The sequence below is a fragment of the Gallinula chloropus genome, assembly GCF_964237585.1.
Source record: "Gallinula chloropus genome assembly, chromosome: 29".
In the NCBI taxonomy this organism is placed as follows: domain Eukaryota; kingdom Metazoa; phylum Chordata; class Aves; order Gruiformes; family Rallidae; genus Gallinula; species Gallinula chloropus.
In genome coordinates this window covers 5,123,267-5,142,636 of record NC_140114.1, presented here as the reverse complement: position 1 = coordinate 5,142,636, position 19,370 = coordinate 5,123,267, and the positions used below count along the sequence as shown (strand labels likewise).

General features: G+C 50.3%; 1 protein-coding gene and 1 pseudogene across 2 annotated transcripts; one reads left to right on the top strand and one right to left on the bottom strand.

Annotated features, from left to right (window-relative positions):
* Positions 1 to 1,291: 1,291 nt before the first annotated feature.
* On the top strand, positions 1,292 to 6,251 carry LOC311202189 (olfactory receptor 14A16-like; annotated as a pseudogene). The gene is made up of 2 exons: positions 1,292 to 1,713; positions 5,735 to 6,251. The product of its transcript is annotated as an olfactory receptor 14A16-like (transcript).
* A 7,798-nt stretch (positions 6,252 to 14,049) lies between these two features.
* Positions 14,050 to 14,976, bottom strand: LOC311202265 (olfactory receptor 14C36-like; the record flags this gene model as incomplete). The annotated part of the gene is made up of 1 exon (XM_084276816.1): positions 14,050 to 14,976. One exon carries the CDS (start codon positions 14,974 to 14,976, stop codon positions 14,050 to 14,052), a length of 927 nt encoding a protein of 308 aa, XP_084132942.1.
* Between the last annotated feature and the right edge of the window lie 4,394 nt (positions 14,977 to 19,370).

Below are 19,370 nucleotides of genomic sequence, written 5' to 3'. Positions count from 1 at the left end.
TCCTCTGCTCTCTTTGGATTCAGTAATGAATTAGATTGATTTTATTGTTGGTGTCAAGTCTGTATTGCCAGTGAGAGCAACAGCTGCATGACCTCCCCCTGTGCTTTCTCCCTGCATGATTTCTTCCTGTCCTGATCATTCTGCTCCCAGGCAGAATGATCTGAGAGATGAGATCATAGAAAGATCCCCATGAGGCCTGAGGCACCAGGACGGAGCCTAGAAGAACTGGTCTTCTGCTGAGCTGGGCCAGGCTCCAGGGATGGAAAGAGCTCATGGCAACCCAGCGGTGCTTCAGAGAGACAGCTCTGCCCAGGAGCAGCTCCTCTGCCAAGCACACAGGGCTGGGGACACTGCCTGTAGGCACCGAGGGGAGACCTGTGAGGCTGAGAGAGCTGATGGATGCTGAGAGTTCACTGGAGGAGAAAGGTAAAGAGAGTTTGCTTTGAGTTTTCTGCTCCTGGTGACTGGGCGGGAAGTGGGAGCTGAGCTTTTCTCGATAACTTTGCAGCAGGCAGTGCAAACTCATTAGGACTTGTCAGAGCATCTCCTGAGCCCTGCACACACAGAGGTTCCCAGGGCAGTGCCCTGATGCCAGGAGGGGTCTGCAAAGCGGAGCAGAGCACAGGGCAGGTTGGATGAGGTCTGTGAGCACAGAGCAGGAGGTGAGATGTGCAAAGAGACGCAGCTGCAGGGACAGCTCCAGGCAGCAGAGACATTGTCAGGGAGGGAGAAGGAGCTGCTCCCACCAATGCCTTGACAGTGGGGGTTTGGTACCTCCCTGACATCCCCCACAGTGCAGACCCTTTCCTTCACCAACCCCCTGGTTTCTGCCACCCAGCACAGACTCTGCACACAGAGTTCCAGGGTTTCAGGCTGAGTCTTCTCCTTGGCAGCCCAACCCACAGAGAGGAAAAAACCCTGAGTGCCTGTCTGTCTGTCCCTGTACTTCCTGCCTGGGCTGGAGCATTTCTCCGTGTTTCCTCTCCTGTCCTTGCTGCCTTTGTCTCCTGGTTACCTGGGGCTCTGGGCACATCCATTGGTGGGGCTGACCTTGAGATGACCCTCACTTCAGGACCCCATTCTCTAGGACATCCCTCTTTCCAGCAGTGGTAGACTCAAGCCAGCACAAAGCAGACCTCCCAAAACAGACCTGCCAAAATTCTCCCTGAATACAGAGAGTCAACCTCAGGGCATTCCATAAGTAGTGGAAGAGATTTTCCTCAAGGAATGATTCCCTAATTTCTCACTGCCTTTTCCTCCTTGGACAGGTCTCCACACTTGACAGGAGCAGATGTCCAACAGCAGCTCCATCAGCCAGTTCCTCCTCCTGGCCTTTGCAGACACACGGGAGCTGCAGCTCCTGCACTTCTGCCTCTTCCTGGGCGTCTACCTGGCTGCTCTCCTGGGCAATGGCCTCATCATCATCACCATAGCCTGTGACCACCGCCTCCACACCCCCATGTACTTCTTCCTCCTTAACCTCTCTGTTATTGACCTTGCCTACATCTCTACCACAGTTCCCAAATCCATGGCCAATTCCTTGTGGGACACCAGGGCCATTTCCTATACAGGATGTGTGGCTCAACAATTTTTCTTTTTATTTTTGGTCTCCACAGAGCTCTGTCTTCTCACTGTCATGGCCTATGACCGCTACGTTGCCATCTGCCACCCCCTGCACTACGGGACCCTCCTGGGCACAAACACAGGAATCTAGTAAACGTGTCCAATGCCATGTACCCCGTGGAATCAAAATGGACAACAGCCCAGGATGTATAGCACAAACAATACAAACCTCTTTCCAATTGTGGGACATTACCTATGTTACAGGGACACCACATTGGCCTGCAGGTCAGGCCATGGTGGAATGTATGAATCAAACTCTCAAGTGCTTTTGCTTCACAAACAAAAAGGGGGAGAGAAGGACATCTCTCCAGCTGATCGATTAAACAAAGCTCTGTATGTTTTGAATTGTTTATGTCTGCCACAGAACAGCTTGGTAACTCCAATGGTGAAATATGCAGGAGGTTTAAAAGGAGGTTTGAAAAAAGAAAAAAAAAATGAAAAGAAAAAAAGTCAATGTCAAGTGTTAGTAAAAAATTAAATTACAGGTCCTAACTTGGGGAAAGGAGATCTGGCTGTGTCATTACAGATGCCATGGATCCAGAAAAAAGCAAGCCTGTGTGAACCAGGTGGAGATCCTGATCCCAGTAACTTATGTCAAGTGTTCCAACTGCAGCCACAATGGACTATGAGTTTTGCTGCGGGACATATTGAACTAACTAACAGTCTTTGAAATATGGATGTATTTGTGGTAAATGAAAATTAGGGAAATGGTGATTTCTGCACAGCCTAAGAACACAGACTGCAATGGGTGGTGCCTGCACGAAAACGTGAGGCTGATGTTACCTGACTCCTGAAACTGTCAAGAGACTCAGCTACAGGTGTGGATTGTGTAAGACTACAGAATCAAGCAGCACTGATTTTTGTTGCTGGCTCACAGACATGGTTGTGAAAATTTTGAAAGGCATGTGCTGCATGAATGTGTCCACTCTCAGTCGATTCCTGCGAGCATTCAGAAATTAATAGATCAAACACAAAAGATACAAGAAAATGGATTCTTTGGACTGGACAATTGGTTTCATGAGTGGGGAATTTCAGGATGGGTATTGTCAATGGTCAAATTTGGATTACATAGTCCCTGACAACATCCTTGAATTTCCTATGAAACAGCAAAGTTATTCATACTGAGAAGTATTTGGTGATCACATCTTCAAAACACTACGGCCTTGAAGGCAGAGGTATGGACTGCCTTAAACCAAGGAGGAGTTGTAGGAAGGTATTTGGAAGGTAGTGAACATGTCACTATTATCCATAATAAATGGTCAACACAGAAGGTGTGCAGATAACTTTTAGACATGAAAGATAAATTAACAATGCAAACAGTGTGTGTAGCCAATTAGTAGATATTAGCTTGCTACATTTTACAGTGTGGTTTTTCGTTTATGGGATGTTTTTTAGATTTAGTTAAATAAGGACTTAGGGGTTTTTTGTAGTTATTTTTGCCTTAGTGTTATTTTTGACAAGTCTTGCAAAAGAAAATATCACGCTCAGTGAAGGAGGTTCTTTTTGCTAAACAGGAAGGGGGAGATGTGGCATGGGGCTTGAGAAACAAAGCCTCAAGCACTGCCAGGTTAACAGATAATGGGATGGAGCCTTTAGGCCATGAACCTCGGGGAAACTAAACAAGGTGGCAGCATCGTTGCCGGCCCCCTGCTGGGACAGGCTCCAGGAAAGAGTGTCCTCTATTGTTAAGGTCTATCTGCTGTCTGACCAGGTTTTAGAAGTTCTATTAGCATGATAAGATAGAGATGCTGTTTTGACAGCAAAATGTTGACCAATCAGATGTAGCCCAGGAACAGGGTGTGTTTGAAAGAAAGCAGCTGTCTGCAGAGCACATAAACAGGAATGGTTCTTTGCAATAAACCGACTCTTGCTGCATCAAGCTGTCCCCCGTCTCTCTCCGTCGCGTCACTTTCTGGATGTTAATGAGCCTCATGGTGTCTTTTCTTCTGAATCCCCAGACTTCAGATACCAAGACGAGAGTGAAGAAACCTCTCAAGAAGTTCAAGCCAGGAGTAATGCCCAAAGTACCTTGAAGCACTAACAGGCCCCACTGGGAGCCATTACTGACAAAGCCTCCCCATGGGCTCGTTAGAGCAGACAACTGGAGGCCATGAGGACAAACCCAGGCAAAGCACAGGCAGCTCTGATGCTGAGGACACCCTGGCTTGGTCTGATGAAGCAGCAATGCCAGTGCTGACCCCCAGCCCCTGGGCAGGGAGATCCTGAGAATGTCAGAGATGAGATCATGGAACAATCCCCATGAAATCTGAGACACCAGGAGGGAGCCTAGAAGAGCTGGTCTTCAGCTGAGCTGGGCTCCTGTGGTGGAGGGAGCTCATGGCAACCCGGCAGCACTGCAGAGAGACATCTGTGCCCATGAGCAGCTCCTCTGCCAAGCACACAGGGCTGGGGACACTGCCTGTACGCAACAAGGAGAGACCTGTGAGGCTGAGAGAGCTGATGGATGCTGAGAGCTCACTGGAAGAGAAATCTGCACAGCCTCTCCCTGGTATATCTGTGGGTGCAGGGCAATGCAGGTTCTGTTCCTGGAGGGATCTCCTAAAGCTGGGATATGGGGCATTGTGTGGGGTCTGTCAGGAAGATAGATTCTCTCTAGGACCAGAAGGTGCTGCCTGGAAGGGATGCCCTTCTGCCCCATCAGAGGGACAGGGCAGGACAGCTGTCTTCTCCTGGGCATGGCTGCATTGGCACTGTGGAAAGAAGCGGTGGATGTAAAGTCTGACAACATAGAAGTATGGTGCAGGGTCCTTCTCTCAGAGAGGAGAAACCTCTGAGTGCCTGTCCTTCCAGCCTTCTGGGGAATGTTTCTTGCTGTTTCCCCTCCTGTTCTTGTTGCCTTTGTCCCACCATTACCTGGGGCTTTGAGCACGTCCATTGGTGGGGCTGGCACTGAGTGACACTCACTTCAGGACCCCCATCTTTAGGACTGAGGTTTTCCAGGCAGCTCCTGCTGGGCTTTAGCTGCCTCCCACAATGGCACCACTCTCCCAGGGACTCTTGTGCCCAGAGAGGAGCCCCATGCAGGAGACATCTCGGCACTGAGACCATGGCAATGCCACTCACCACCTGTGTGTGGGCAGCTGCACTGAGCCCTGTGTGTCCCTGGCTGGGAGTGGGGATCTGAGAACCTCCTTGGGTAGGATGAGACTGCAGGAGGGCTTTGGAGCTCTGCCCTGTGAGACTGGATTCCTCAGCTCTCTGTGGGGTCCAGTTTCTTCTGTGGGGAACAGCAGGGTGTCATCACAGAGCGTCCAGCACAGGGCAGCTGAGAGCAGGGCTGATGGACAGAGCAGCTGTCACCACTCTGCACTCAGGGGAAGGTTTCACTGGCACTGCAGCAGCAATGTCAGGGAGTCCTGACAGAAGACACACTCCTTAGCTCATTGCTATCCACGAGGTTTTATTCTGAGATCACACCATCCTTCTATTTACTGACTGCTGCCAGGCAAGACTGAGTTCTCCAGAGCCCACAGCCAACCCTTCTCTCAGCAGTGGGACACTCAAGCCAGCACAAAGCAGACCTCCCAAAAAAGGGACCTGCCAAAAGGCTTCCTGAATACAAAGAGTCAATCTGAGTGTGTTCCATTAGAATTGGAAGAGGTTTTTGTCAAAAAAGAGTTCCCTAACTTCTCGCTTTGCCTTTTCATCCTTGGACAGGTCTCCACACTTGACAGCAGCAGATGTTCAACAGCAGCAGCTCCATCAGCCAGTTCCTCCTTCTGGCCTTTGCCAACACACGGGAGCTGCACCTTCTGCACTTCTGCATCTTCCTGGGCATCTACCTGGCTGGTCTCCTGGGCAACAGCCTCATCATCATCACCATAGCCTGTGACCACCACCTCCACACCCCCATGTACTTCTTCCTCCTCAATCTCTCTATTCTAGACCTTGGCTACATCTCCACCACAGTTCCCAAATCCATGGTCAATTCCTTGTGGGACACCAGGGCCATTTCCTACACAGGATGTGTGGCTCAACTCTTTTTCTTTTCCTTTTTTATCTCCACAGAGTTCTGTCTTCTCACTATCATGGCCTATGACCGCTACGTTGCCATCTGCCACCCCCTGCACTACGGGACCCTCCTGGGCAGCAGAGCTTGTGTCCACATGGCAGCAGCTGCCTGAGGCAGTGGGTTTCTCAATGCTGTGCTGCACACAGCCAACACATTTTCCCTTTCCCTCTGCCATGGCAATGCCCTTGACCAGTTCTTCTGTGAAATCCCCCAGATCCTCAAGCTCTCCTGCTCAGATGACTACCTCAAGGAAACTGGAGTCCTTGTGGTCAGTGTCTGTTTAGGTTTTGGGTGTTTTGTGTTCATTGTGGTGTCCTATGTGCAGATCTTCAGGGCTGTGCTGAGGATGCCCTCGCAGCAGGGACGGCACAAAGCCTTTTCCACCTGCCTCCCTCACCTGGCTGTGGTCTCCCTGTTTGTCAGCACTTCCTTCTTTGCCTACCTGAAGCCCCCCTCCATCTCCTCCCCATTTCTGGATGTTCTAGTGGCATTTCTTTACTCGGTGTTTCCACCAGCAGTGAACCCCCTCATCTACAGCATGAGGAACCAGGAGCTCAAGGATGCCATGTGGAAACTGAGGACTGGATGTTTCTAAGCAACAACGAACTGCTCATCTTCTGCTTATCACTGACCTGTCTCTATTTAGTATGGGGTTTAGTTCCTGTTCCTTTGTTTGCCTCTAGTTTATTTAAACTGGAATATGATGGTCCACAGTCATCCCATTGCTGATACAGTGTGACCCACACGCTGGGTAAGGATGGGCTGTGCTCTCTTTGCATCACCTCTGCCTGAAAAGGTGCACAAATTTTTCTTTCTTAAAGTTTCTCCTGACATTTATTAAATATTTATAAGAACATTTTCATCAACTGAATCACTTGACTACTTGTCTGAAAAGGCAATGCTTTCCCACCATGACTGAACAGTAATTTCCTTGAAGTGTAACAAACATAAAGTCACAGAATCTTTCACAAAGTCCAACCACAGCCTAACCCCGCCTAGTCCACCTCCAGACCATGTCATCAAGCACAACATCTGCACACCTTTGTAATACTTCCAGGGATGGCTACTCCACCACGTCCCTGGGCAGCCTGTTCCAATAGCTGAATACCCTTTCCATTAAGAAATTCTTCCTGATGTCTAACCTAAATCTCCCCTAGTATAATTTCAAGCCATTCCCTGTCATCCTATCGCTTGTTATCTGAGATAAGAGGCCAAACTGCACCTCTCTATATCCTTCTTGCAGGTACTTGTAGAGGGTGATAAGGTCTCCCTCAGCATCCTGAAGACTAAAACGCCCCAGTTCCCTCAGTTGATCCTCACAGGACTTGTGCTGCAAACCTTTCACTGTCTACTCTGCCATTCTCTGGACACAATCCAGCATCTCAATATCCTTCTTTTAGCAAGGGGCTCAAAACTGGACACAGTACTCAAGGTGTGGCCTCACCAGAGCTGAGTGTAATGGAACAATCTCTTCCCTACTCCTGGCAGTCACACTATTCCTGATCCAGGCCTGGATGCCGCTGGCCTTCTTGGCCACCTGGGCACAGCGCTGGCTCATGTCCAGCTAACACCCCCGTATCCTGTACTTCTAGGGAGCTCTCCAGCCACTCTACTCCAGGACTGAAACCCTGCCTGTTTTTACTGTGAGCAAAGCTCATGACCAAGCCCCATATAGCCTCTGCCAATTGATCCAGCCTGTCCAGGTCGCTCTGCAGAGCCTTCCTGCCTGCCACAATTTGGTGTCATGAACTTATTGAGGCTGCACTCAATCCCCTCGTTCAGATCATTAATAAAGATGTTAGAGAGGATGGGCCCCAGCACTGAGCCCTGGAGAACACCACATGTGATGTGCTGCCAGCTGGATTTAACTCCATTCACCACAGCTGTTTGGGCCCAGCCTTCAGCCAGTTTCTGACCCAGCAAAGAGTATACCCATCTAATCCATGAACAGAGGCTTCAGCAGGGTGCCCTGGGGGAAACTGATGAAGGCTTCACTGAAGTCCATGTAGATCACATCCACAGCCTTCCCCTCATCCACTAAGCAGGTCACCTTGTCATAGAAGGAGATCAGCAGCTTGAAGCACAATCTGCCTTTCCTAAACCCATACTGACAGGGCCTGACGGCCTGAGTGTCCTGCATGTGCTGCATGATGGTACTCAAGATAATTTGTTCCATCACCTACCCTAGCACCAAGGTCAGGCTGACAGGCCTGTAATTCCCCAGGACCTCCCTCTGTCCCTTCCTGTAGATGGGTGTCACATGTGCCAGCTTCCAGTCAGGTGGAAACACCCTTGTCAGCCAGGACTCCTGGTAACTAAGGGAAAGTGGCTTGGGGAGGAAATCCACCAGCTCCCTCAGTACCTTGGGGTGTTTGCCATCCAGACCCATCAACTCGTATGGATCTAAGCAGCTGAACAGGTCAGTAACCAGTTCCCCGTGGATGATGGGGACTTCAGTCCACTTCCCATCCCCATCTTTCCACTCAGGGGTCTGGGTATCAGGGGACCAATGGCGTTACTACTAAGGACTTAGGCAAAGTACATCAGCCTTTTCTTCATCCTCCATCACAGTGGTTCCCCCCGATCCAGTGAAGGTGGGAGATTCTCCCTGGCCCTCCTTTTGTTATTAATGAATTTATAGAATTAATAACAAAAGGATTACCAGGGAGAATCTCCCACCGTTATTGTAGGTAGCAAACAAAAGTTGCAAGGGTTGAAAAAATTTCCTTTCTAGAAACCTCCCCAGGTAGCCCACTAGTAGCCCCAGTGTCTTTGGGGTCAGGGCTTTCCTAGCCAGGGGAACAGTCCTACGATTGCCCCACAAAATTTTTGTGGATCTACTAGGTTCTGCCTTTGAAAATTCTAAACATCAATAGCTCCCAAATAAATCTGTGAAGGCTGAAAGATGTTCCTGGGCTGAAACCTTACCAGTCAGCCAACAAGCAGCTCTTGTAAACTGTGGGCAAAGGGCATTCCTGGCTATGGGAATTGTCCTATAACACCAGACATCATTTTCCAGCTCTACCAGCGTCCACATTCAAAGACACTAAATGCCCAGCAATAGCTCCACAACAAAAGGTTTGAGGGCTGAAGTATCTTGGGAGTCTGAAAACTCCCCAGGATGCCCAAAAGCACCCCCAGTAACCTTGAGGCTCAGAGCTTTTGTAGCTGAGGGAACGATCTTAATAGTGCCTGATGTCATTTTCAGTCTCTACCAGCATCCAACTCCAAATGTGCTGAATGTCCACCAATAGCACCAAAACAAAAGGAGTGAGTGATTAAAGCTGTTCCTGGCCTGAAACCTGCTCAGACATCCCATTAGCAGCCCCAGTAATCTTGGAGCTCAGGACTGTCCTTGTCAAAGGGAACAGTCCTTACAAGTGCCTGACATCGTCTTCCTGCTCCAGCAGCGTCAAGTTTCAAAAATGCAAAATATCCAGCAAGAGCACCTAAGCCTGCCCAGGTTGTGCACTGGGAGCACCAGTAAAGCTGACCCCCTTCACACGCTGCTTGGCCGTAGCAGCGGCTGAGGAGAGAGACTTCATGGTTATGAAACTGGATCATGTTGAACTGCTGTTTGTTGTCAGAGAAATCTGTCTGTGCCTGTGAGCACAGATGATGCCAGGAAAAGTTTTGGGAGTCCCAGGAGGCCAGTGAGGGAACTGCTGGGCTTGGGGAAGAGCAAGGTTCTCCAGACAGGGCTGGATGTCAAGAGACTGCTTTTCCTGCCTGTCTAGATCTCCTTAGCAGACCCAGAGCCCTGGGACAGGCTGCCCAGGGAGGTGGTGGAGTCTCCTTCACTGGAGATATTCAAGACCCGCCTGGACTCCTATCTGAGTGATATGTCCTAGGGAGCTGCTTTGGCAGGGGGTTGGACCTGATGATCTCTCAATGTCCCTTCCAACCCCTACAATTCTATGATTCTATGTCCATCCCAGAATGCTGCTGTCACTTCTTCTGACAACTGAGCCATGACAGAAAATACCTGTGACTGGAAAAAGGTCCTCCATGGGAAATCCCTTTGAAACCTGTATCACTAAGGATCCAACTAAAATCCAAGTAGTTGGTGGCCTCCCCTTTAGTAGATGCAAGAAGGCAACCATGCTCCATGGCCTTAAGGACAATGTGTCTTCCCTGAGGCCTCTTTGGCAGGGACATCAGCCACAGCCAAGGGGGAAAAGATCTCATTTCTATCAGGCCCTTTCCACCTGTCTGGCACCCTTGGCCATCTGCACCACAGCCCATCCCACACGGCATCACCCCTGTACCTGGTTCTTTGTAGGCTGCAGGGATGCAACACGCTTTCCCACCTCATTGTCACCTAACAATGTCCCTGCCTGTACTGCTGTCTCTCCCTCCTCGCCAGCTGTTCCCACAAGCACAAAGCCACCAGCTCATCCACACTTCCTCCCAGTGACTTCTTGCACCACAGCACTACCCTCAGAATGACATTTCTTTATCCTCATGTCCACCCTGGCCTTCAGAGCCATCAGTTCACATGGACTTCCTTTCTTATGTTCTTTTCACATAGCACAAAGAGGGCTTCCCTCAGCCTCCCCTTCCCCAGGCTAAAGCAGCCCCGGTCTCTTGGCAGCCTTTCCCTGACCACATACGTGTTCCTCCTCATTCCTCCAGATCAGGGACCCCCACACTGGGACTGACTGCTCCAGAGGTGGCATCATCATTGCTGAGTCCAGATGGACCAGAAGGACCCTTGTCTGTGCAGCCACACTCCTCCCAGAGGAGCCCAATGTGCTCATGGCCACATCCCTGTTCAACACCTCTGACTGCTAGGGCAGCCCCTGCAAGACCAAAATTCTTCTCCTTGTGGCTGGTTCTCCACCCATCATGTCTGAGCTGCCTTGATGTGTGGGTGTTGTGCTGGAACCTTTTCTCGTGGTTTCACCCCAGCCCAGAGCCGAGCATCACGCAGCCGCTCTCTCTCTAAGAGGGGGTGTGTGTGTAGGGGGAGGACAGGGGGAGGGAGGAAGGGAGAGAAAAGGAAACCAAAAAGCCCTAAACCTTGTGGGCTGGGATAAGGACAGTTTACTGGAACAGCAGAGAGACAGAAACAACAAAAACAACAACAACAACAGGACTTTGTGGTAAAATACACACAGCTGGTGATTCACAGTGCAGTTTGTCACTGAACCCCACAGCTCTGGCCGCACAGCTCACAGCCATCCCGAAAACACGTGTGTCCTGGAGCTGAGTTCTCCTGCCCTCACCACACTCCTTTATGCTGATCATGGTGTAATTTGAATGGAATATGCTTTTTTGGGCAGTTTGGGTCACCTGTCTTGGCTGTGCTCCCTCCCAGCTCCCAGGGTGCTCCCCACCTTCCCATTAGTAGTAGAGAATGAACAACAGAAAAGTCTTTGATTGCTTGGACACAACTAAAGCCTCCCTGTTATCAGCACTGCTCTCATCCTAACAACCAAATGTGGCACCACACTGGCTGCTAGAAGGAAAATCAACTGTATTCCTCCTGAAACCAGCCCACCTTTGTAGACAACAAGTGCACCACAACAGTGGGCTCACTCCTGTAGTCATACAGTGTGGATAATCCCCTTGGTCAGTTATGGTCAGCTGGGCCTGTTCTGTCCCTTTCTGGGCACTTGTGCACTCCCAGTTGACTCATTTCTGGAACAGAATTAGAATAAAGACCTTAATGCTGTGCAAGCACTGCTCAGCAAGGAACACACATATTTATTTAGACTTTATGGCTTACAAATCCAAACACCAGAACTATGGGGGCCACCAACATGAGAATTAATTCCAGAAGCAGAGAAAATATGGGCAGGAGGAGGAGATCTCTTCTGCTTGGAAATCTTCCTGATGTTCCTGGTCATCAAATCCCAAAATTTCTCAAGGTCTCTCTGAAGGGAATCTCCATTTCACTAAAGGTTCACATGTGCGCGCAGATGGCTCTCTAACTTTCTGTACTTTTAACCAAATGACAGCAATAGGTGCTAAAGAACCTGGGCCTCTATTGCTGGACATCTAGCATGTTTGAGAATGGATGATGGTACAGCCTGAAAATGACATTTTTAGGACTGTTCCAATGGCTTGGAATGCCCTGAGCCCCAAGGTTAACGGGTCTGTTAGTGGGCGACCTGGGGAGGTTTCAGGCCAGAAACCTTTTTCCACCCTCGCACCTTTTGCCATGGAGCTGGTGCTGGACATTGAGCAGTGTCACAGGTGGACACTGTTGAAGCTGGAAAATTATGTTGGGCAGAGTTACATCCACTCCCATGGCTACAAAAGCCCTGACCCCCATGTTCCTGGAGCTGTTAGTGGGATACCAGGGGATATGTAAGGCCATGAACACCTTTCATCCCTCACACCTTTAGTTTGGGATGTATTGCTGGGCATTTAGCAGGTTCAAAGGTGGACACTGGTATAGCCAGAAATGACATCAAGCAATGTTAGGACCCTTCTTTTGTCTCTGAACACTCTGAGCTGTAAGGTACTGGAGCTGCCAGTGATCTACCTAGGCAGGCTTCATGCCAGGAGAATCTTTCATCCCTGACACTTTTGTTAGGGATCTCTTGCTGTTCATTTAGCAGTTTGTAGGTGTATGCTGGTAGAGCCCCAAATGCCTGTCTTCCAATACCCCGAGCAGCTGGAGAATCTATCCCAAGGGGAATTCTGACAATGAACCTGACTACTGTAGAAAGCAGAAATGAAACTGCCCATTGAGAACAGGAGCCAATACCAGGGTGGCAAGAAAGAAGAGAGTATATTAGAAAGTAATGGAAATCCCCAGGGAGCAGAGTCCTGGCTGAGCAGGGTGGTTCCACTGGACTGGAAACTGGCAAATGTGACAGAAAGAAAGACCAGAAGGAGGATTAAGGGAACTACAGGCCTGTCAGCCTGACCTCAGTGCTGGGGAAGGGGATGGAACTAATCATCTTGAGTACCATCATGCAGCACATGCAGGACACTCAGGGGTGAGGCCGTGTAAGCATGGCTTTAGGAAAGGCAGATTGTGCTTGAGTAAGCTGATCTCCCTCTATGACAAGGTGACCTACTTAGTGGAGGAGGGGAAGGCTGTGGATGTGATCTACCTGACTTCAGTAAATCCTTCATCACTGTCTCCCACAGCATCCTGCAGGAGAAACTAGCCACTCATGGATTAGATGGGTATACTCTTTGCTGGGTTAGAAGTTGGATGAAGGCCAGAGAGTTGTGGTGAACAGAGTTAAATCCAGCATGTGGCAGGTCACCCTGCTGGAAGGCAGGAAGGCTCTGCAGAGAGACCTGGATAGGCTGGATCCATGGGCAGAGGCCAGTTTTAAGGAGTTCAACAAGGCCAGGTGCACTTTGGTCACAATCCCCCCAGGCAATGCTACAGGCCTGTGGCAGAGAGGCTGGAGAGCTGCCTGGAGGAAAAGGATCTGGGGGTGTTAGTGGACAGGCAGATGAACATGAGCCAGCACTGTGCCCAGGTGGCCAAGAAGGCCAACGGCATCTTGCCTTGTATAAGGAGTAGTGTAACCAGCAGTAGTAGGAAAGTGATTGTTCTGTTGTACTCAGCTCTGGTGAGGATGCACCTCGAGTACCGTGTCCAGTTTTTTACCCCTCACTAAAAGAAGGACGTTGAGATGCTGGAGCGTGTCCAGAGAAGGGCAACCAAGCTGGAGAAGGGTGTGGAGAACAAGTCCTGTGAGGAGTGGCTGAGGGAACTGGGGCTTTTTAATCTTAAGAAAAGGAGACTGAGCAGAGACCTTATCCTTCTTTACAACTACCTGCAAGGAGGGTGCAGAGAGGTGGTATTCAGTTTCTTGTCTCAGTAGACAGGGATGGGATAAGAAAAAATGGTGTCAAATTGCACCAGGGGAGATTTTGGTTAGATATAAGGAAGAATTTCTTTACTGAGGTAAAGAAGGTGTGTAGATGTTGTGCTTGAGGACATGGTCTAGAGGTGCACTAGACAGGGTTAGGCTGTGGCTGTGGACTCGATATTAAAAACCTCTTCCAACCTAAGTGATTCCATGATTCTATGGTACACAGAAACCAGTAACTTCCCGTTCTGTCATGGTGGGAAAGCATTGCCATTTCAGACAAGTAGTCAAGTGATTCAGGCAATGAAAATGTGCTTGTAAATTTTTTATAAATGCCAGGAAAAAAATAAATAAGGAAAAACTGTGCACCCTTCCAGACAGGCATGATGCAAAGAGAGCACAGCTCATCATTACGCAGTGTCTGGGTCACAAAAAAACAGGTGATTCTGCATTAGCAATGGGATGAACGTGCAACATATTGTTACAGATTAGACCAAAAAGAAGGAAAAAAACCCCAAAACTAATAACTCTACTAAATACAAACGTATCCTAACTTTACTTATATGGCCAGCCATATGCAGAAGAAGATGAGCAGTTTGTTGCTGCTTAGAAACATCCAGTCATCAGTTTCCACATGGCATTCTTGAGCTCCTGGTTCCTCATGCTGTAGATGAGGGGATTCACTGCTGGTGGAAAAATTGAGTAAAGAAACGCTGGTATCAGGTCATGAAATAGGGAGGAGATGGATGGGGGCTTCAGGTAGGCAAAGAGAACAGTACTGACAAACAAGGAGACCACAGCCAGGTGAGGGAGGCAGGTGGAAAAGGCTTTGTGCCGTCCCTGCTGCGAGGGGATCCTCAGCACAGCCCTGAAGATCTGCACATAGGACACCACAATGAACACAAAACACCCAAAACCTAAACAGGCAGTGACCACAATGAGTCCAGTTTCCCTGAGGTAGGCATCTGAGCAGGAGAGCTTGAGGATCTGGGGGATTTCACAGAAGAACTGGTCAAGGGCATTGCCTTTGCAGAGGGGCAGTGAAAATGTATTGGCTGTGTGCAGCACAGCATGGAGAAACCCACTGCCCCAGGCAGCTGCTGCCATGTGGACACAAGCTCTGCTGCCCAGGAGGGTCCCGTAGTGCAGGGGGTGGCAGATGGCAATGTAGCGGTCATAGGCCATGACAGTGAGAAGACAGTGCTCTGTTGCAAGCAAAAATAAAAAGAAAAAGAGTTGAGCCACACATCCTGTGTAGGAAATGGCCCTGGTGTCCCACAGTGAATTGGCCATGGATTTGGGAACAGTGGTGGAGATGTAGCCAAGGTCAACAATAGAGAGGTTGAGGAGGAAGAAGTACATGGGGGTGTGGAGGTGGTGGTCACAGGCTATGGTGATGATGATGAGACCATTTCCAAGAAAAGCAGCCAGGTAGATGCCCAGGAAGAGGCAGAAGTGCAGGAGCTTCAGCTCCCATGTGTCTGCAAAGGCCAGGAGGAGAAACTGGCTGATGGAGCTGCTGCTGTTGGACATCTGCTGCTGTCAAGTGGGGGGACCTGTCCAAGGAGGAAAAGCCACAGTGAGAAGTTAGGGAACACTTCTCGGTCAAAAACATCTTCCAACTCTTAGGGAACACCCTCAGATTGACTCTTGTATTCAGGAAGACTTTTGTCAGGTCCCTTTTGGGAGGTCTGCTTTGTGCTGGCTTGAGTGTGCCACTGCTGGGAGGAGGGTTGGCTGTGGTGTCAGAAGAACTCAGTCCTGCCTGGCAGCAGTCAGTAAATAGAAGTATGGCCTGATCTCAGACAAAATCCCCTGTGGAGTGGAATGAGCTTTTCAGCACAGCCACTCTAATCTGACCTGAGGGCAGAGCAGAGCTTTGGAGCTTTGGTTTTCTCCTGCCTGTACCTGAGGAGTGTTTCTTCTCTCAGAACTCCCTGACATTGCTGCAGCAGTGCCAGTGAAACCTTCCCCTGAGTGCAGAGTGGGGAGAGCTGCTCTGTCCATCAGCCCTGCTCTCAGCTGCCCTGTGCTGGACACTCTGTGGTCACACCCTGCTGTTCCCCACAGAAGAAACTGGACCCCACAGAGAGCTGAGGAATCCAGTCTCACAGGGCAGAGCTCCAAAGCCCTCCTGCGGTCTCATCCTACCCAAGGAGGATCTCAGCTCCTCACTCCCAGCCAGGGACACACAGGGCTCAGTGCAGCTGCCCACACACAGGTGATGAGTGGCATTGCCACGGCCTCTGTGCCGAGATGTCTCCTGCATGGGGCTCCTCTCTGGGGCACAAGAGTCCCTGGGAGAGCAGTGCCATTGTGGGAGGCAACTACAGCCCAACAGGAGCTGCCTGGAAAACCTCAGTCCTAAAGATGGGGGTCCTGAAGTGAGGGTCAGCTCAGTGCCAGCCCCACGAATGGACATGCCCAGGGGCCCAGGTAATGGTGGGACAAAGGGAGCAAAGTAATGAGGGGAAAGAGTGAGAAATTTTCCACCCAAGGCTGGAAGGACAGGGACAGGCAGCCAGGCACTCGAGTTTCTCCTCCATGGGCATCAGGCTAACAAGGAGAAGACTCAGACTGAAACTCTTGAAATCTGGGTACAGAGTTTGTTCTGGGTGGCAGAAACCTTGTGGTTGCTGTGGGAAAGCTTCAGCACTGCTGGGGATGTCAGAGAGGTCTCAAATCCCCACTGCCAGGGCATTTCTGGGAGCAGCTCCTTCTCCCTCCCTGACAATGTCTCTGCAGCCTGGAGCTGTCCCTGCACCTGCTGCTCTTTGCCCATGTCACCTCCTGCTCTGTGCTCACAGACCTCATCCAACCTGCCCTGTGCTCAGCTCTGCTCTGCAGACCCCTCCTGGCATCAGGGCGCTGCCCCGGGGAACCTCTGTGTGTGCAGGGCTCAGCCCAGGCTCCAACATCTTCATGAGAATCAAGTTTTCACTGTATATTCTCAAGGGGAGAAATAAGTTCTCATCTACCACACTCAGCACAGCCCCCAGGAGAGGAAAAGTCAAAGCAAAGACTCTGCCTTTGGAGAAATATTCTCTTTGGCATTTCTCAAGGATCAGCTCTGGCTGGGAGCAAAGCTGACCCATGCAGCACTTTCTTACAGCAGAGGGACCTTACGTTGCCCTTCCCTGGGTCACTGCTTCAACCCAGAGGTGCTGACTATATCCCTGTGGAAAGCCCAGCAGGCAGGCTGAGTGCTGACCCTGGCAGCAGCAGAGTCCCTGCCCCAGCACACAGACCCCAGGTCACAGAATCACAGAATCACAGAATCACAGAATCTTAGGGGTTGGAAGGGACCTCAAGAGATCATCGGGTCCAACCCCCCTGCCAAAGCAGGCTCCCTATCTCATATTACACAGATAGGCATCCAGACGAGACTTGAATATCTCCAGAGAAGGAGACTCAACCACCTCCCTGGGCAGCCTATTCCACTGCTCCGTCACCCTCACTGTGAAAAAGTTCTTCCGCATGTTGGTGCGGAACTTCCTATGCTCCAGCTTACAGCCATTGCCCCTAGTCCTGTCCCCACAGACCACTGAAAAGGGGCTGGCCAAATCCCCCTGCTCACAAGGACAGCCCTGGGCAGCCCTCAGCCATGCCCAGGAGAAGACAGCTGTCCTGCCCTGTCCCTCTGATGGGGCACAAGGGCATCCCTTCCAGGCAGCACCTTCTGGTCCTAGAGAGAACCTGTCCTCCTGACAGACCCCACACACTGTCCCATGTCCCAGCTTTAGGAGATCCCTCCAGGAAGAGAACCTGCATTGCCCTGCACCCACAGACATACCAGGGAGAGGCTGTGGAGATTTCTCCTCCAATGAGCTCTCAGCATCCATCAGCTCTCTCAGCCTCACAGGTCTCCCCTCGGTGCCTACAGGCAGTGTCCACAGCCCTGTGTGCTTGGCAGAGGAGCTGCTCCTGGGCAGAGCTGTCTCTCTGCAGTGCTGCTGGGTTGCCATGAGCTCCCCCCATCCCAGCAGCCTGTCCCAGCTCAGCAGGAGAAGACCAGTTCTTCTAGGCTCCCTCTTGTGCCTCAGGCCTCATGAGGATCGCTCTGTGATCTCATCTCTGATGTTTCCTCCCTCAGCTGGGGAGAAATCCTTCTGTCCATCAGAGCCTTTTCTCCTGATCAAACCAGAGCTGGGCAGGAGAATCACCTTCCCTTGTCTGCACATGAGACAGGACACCCAGGTCTGGGATAGGGAGGGGACTCTTTCCCCCTGTGAAAGGAAGGGGTTTAAGTGAGCATTTGGGCATTTCTCAGGGTTTCCCAAGAACAAAATCAGGAAAAACAAATCTACAAAGCTCTGCTCTGCAGTTGGAAGAATTGGAAACCACCATCCAGAAAAGATGTTAGATATCAAAAAAGATAGACCTGCTGCTGCAAGGATAAACTGATCCCTGGAGAGCTCCCATCAGAGCCCAGTACAGCCAGTGGCACCCTCAGCCAGCAGGAAATGCACCTCCCAAAAAGGACCTTTCCAATGTCTAATAGAACAGGGAGAAGCAGTCCTTGGGTGCTCAATGAGAATGTTTTGCCCAGTGAAGTGTGCCCAAGTTCTCACTGCCTTGTTCTCCTTGCACAGGGCTCCATGCAAAGAGGCAGAGAATGTCCCATGGCAGCTTCATTCCCCACATCCTCCTCCTGCCTTTGGCAGACACACGGGAGCTGCAGTGGGTTTCTCAGTGCTGTGCTGCTCACAACCAAGACATGATCCCTCCCCCTCTGCAAGGGCAATGCTGTTGACCAGTTCTGCTGTGAAATCCCCCAGATCCTCAGCCTCACATGCTCATACACCTACCCCAGGGAGACTGGTCTTCTTGTATCCAGCAGCTGTTTAATTTTGGGGTGTTTTATGGGATACCTGGGGAGATTTACAGTCAGGAACATCTTTTGGCCCTCGCGTGTTTTGCTGTGGAGCTTTTGCTGGACATTTTGCAGTTTCCTAGATGGACACTGGTAGAGCCCCAAAATGACTTCAGGCAATGTTAGGACCCTTCCCTTGGCAAGGAACACCTTGAGCCCCAAGGTTACTGGTGCTTCCTGTCCAGTCCCTGAGGAGGATCATGTGAGGAACATCTTTCAGTCCTCATACCTTTTTTTAAGGTGCAGTTGGTGGATATTTAGCATATTTGAAGGCAGATGCTGGTAGAGCATGAAAATGAAGTCAGGCAATGTTAGGACCTTCCTTGGAAGGGAAAGCCCTGAGCCCCAAAATTAGGTCCTGTTTGTAGTCTACATGGGGACATTTCAGGCCAGGAACTTCTTTCAGCCCTTGAACCTCTTGTTTTGGAGCTATTGGTGCAGTTTGGTGGTTTCAAAGTTGGAGGACTGTAGAGCTGTGCAATGAGTTCAAGCACTATAAGGGTTGTTCCCTTGGCTAGGGATGGGCTGAGCCTTAAGGTTCCTAGTGCTGCTAGTGGGTTACCTGGGGAGGTTTCAGGCCTGGAACTTCTTTAGGCCCTTGGTCCTTTTGTTTGGCAGCTATTGCTGGACATTTAGCAGTGTCAAAAATGGATGCTGGTAGAGCTGGAAAAAGATGTCAGTCAATTTTAGGACCATTCCTGTGGCTAGGAATGCCCTGAGCCCAGCGGTAACCTGGTCTGCTGGTGGGCTACCCTGGGAGGTTTCAGGCCAACAACATCTTTCAGCTCTCACACGTTTTTTTGGGGAGCTATTGCTGGGCATTTATCAGTTTTGAAAGTGGGTGCTGGTAGAGTTTGAAAATGACATCAGGCACTGTGATGACTGTTCCCTTGGCTAGGAAAGCCCTGAGCCCCAAGGTTACTGGCTCTTCTAGTGCACAACCTGGGGAGCTTTCAGGCCAGTGAGATCCTTCATCCCTCACAACTTTTGTTTGGTTGCTGTCGCTGGGTATTTAGCATTTTTGAAACTTGATGCTGATAGAGCTGAAAATGAA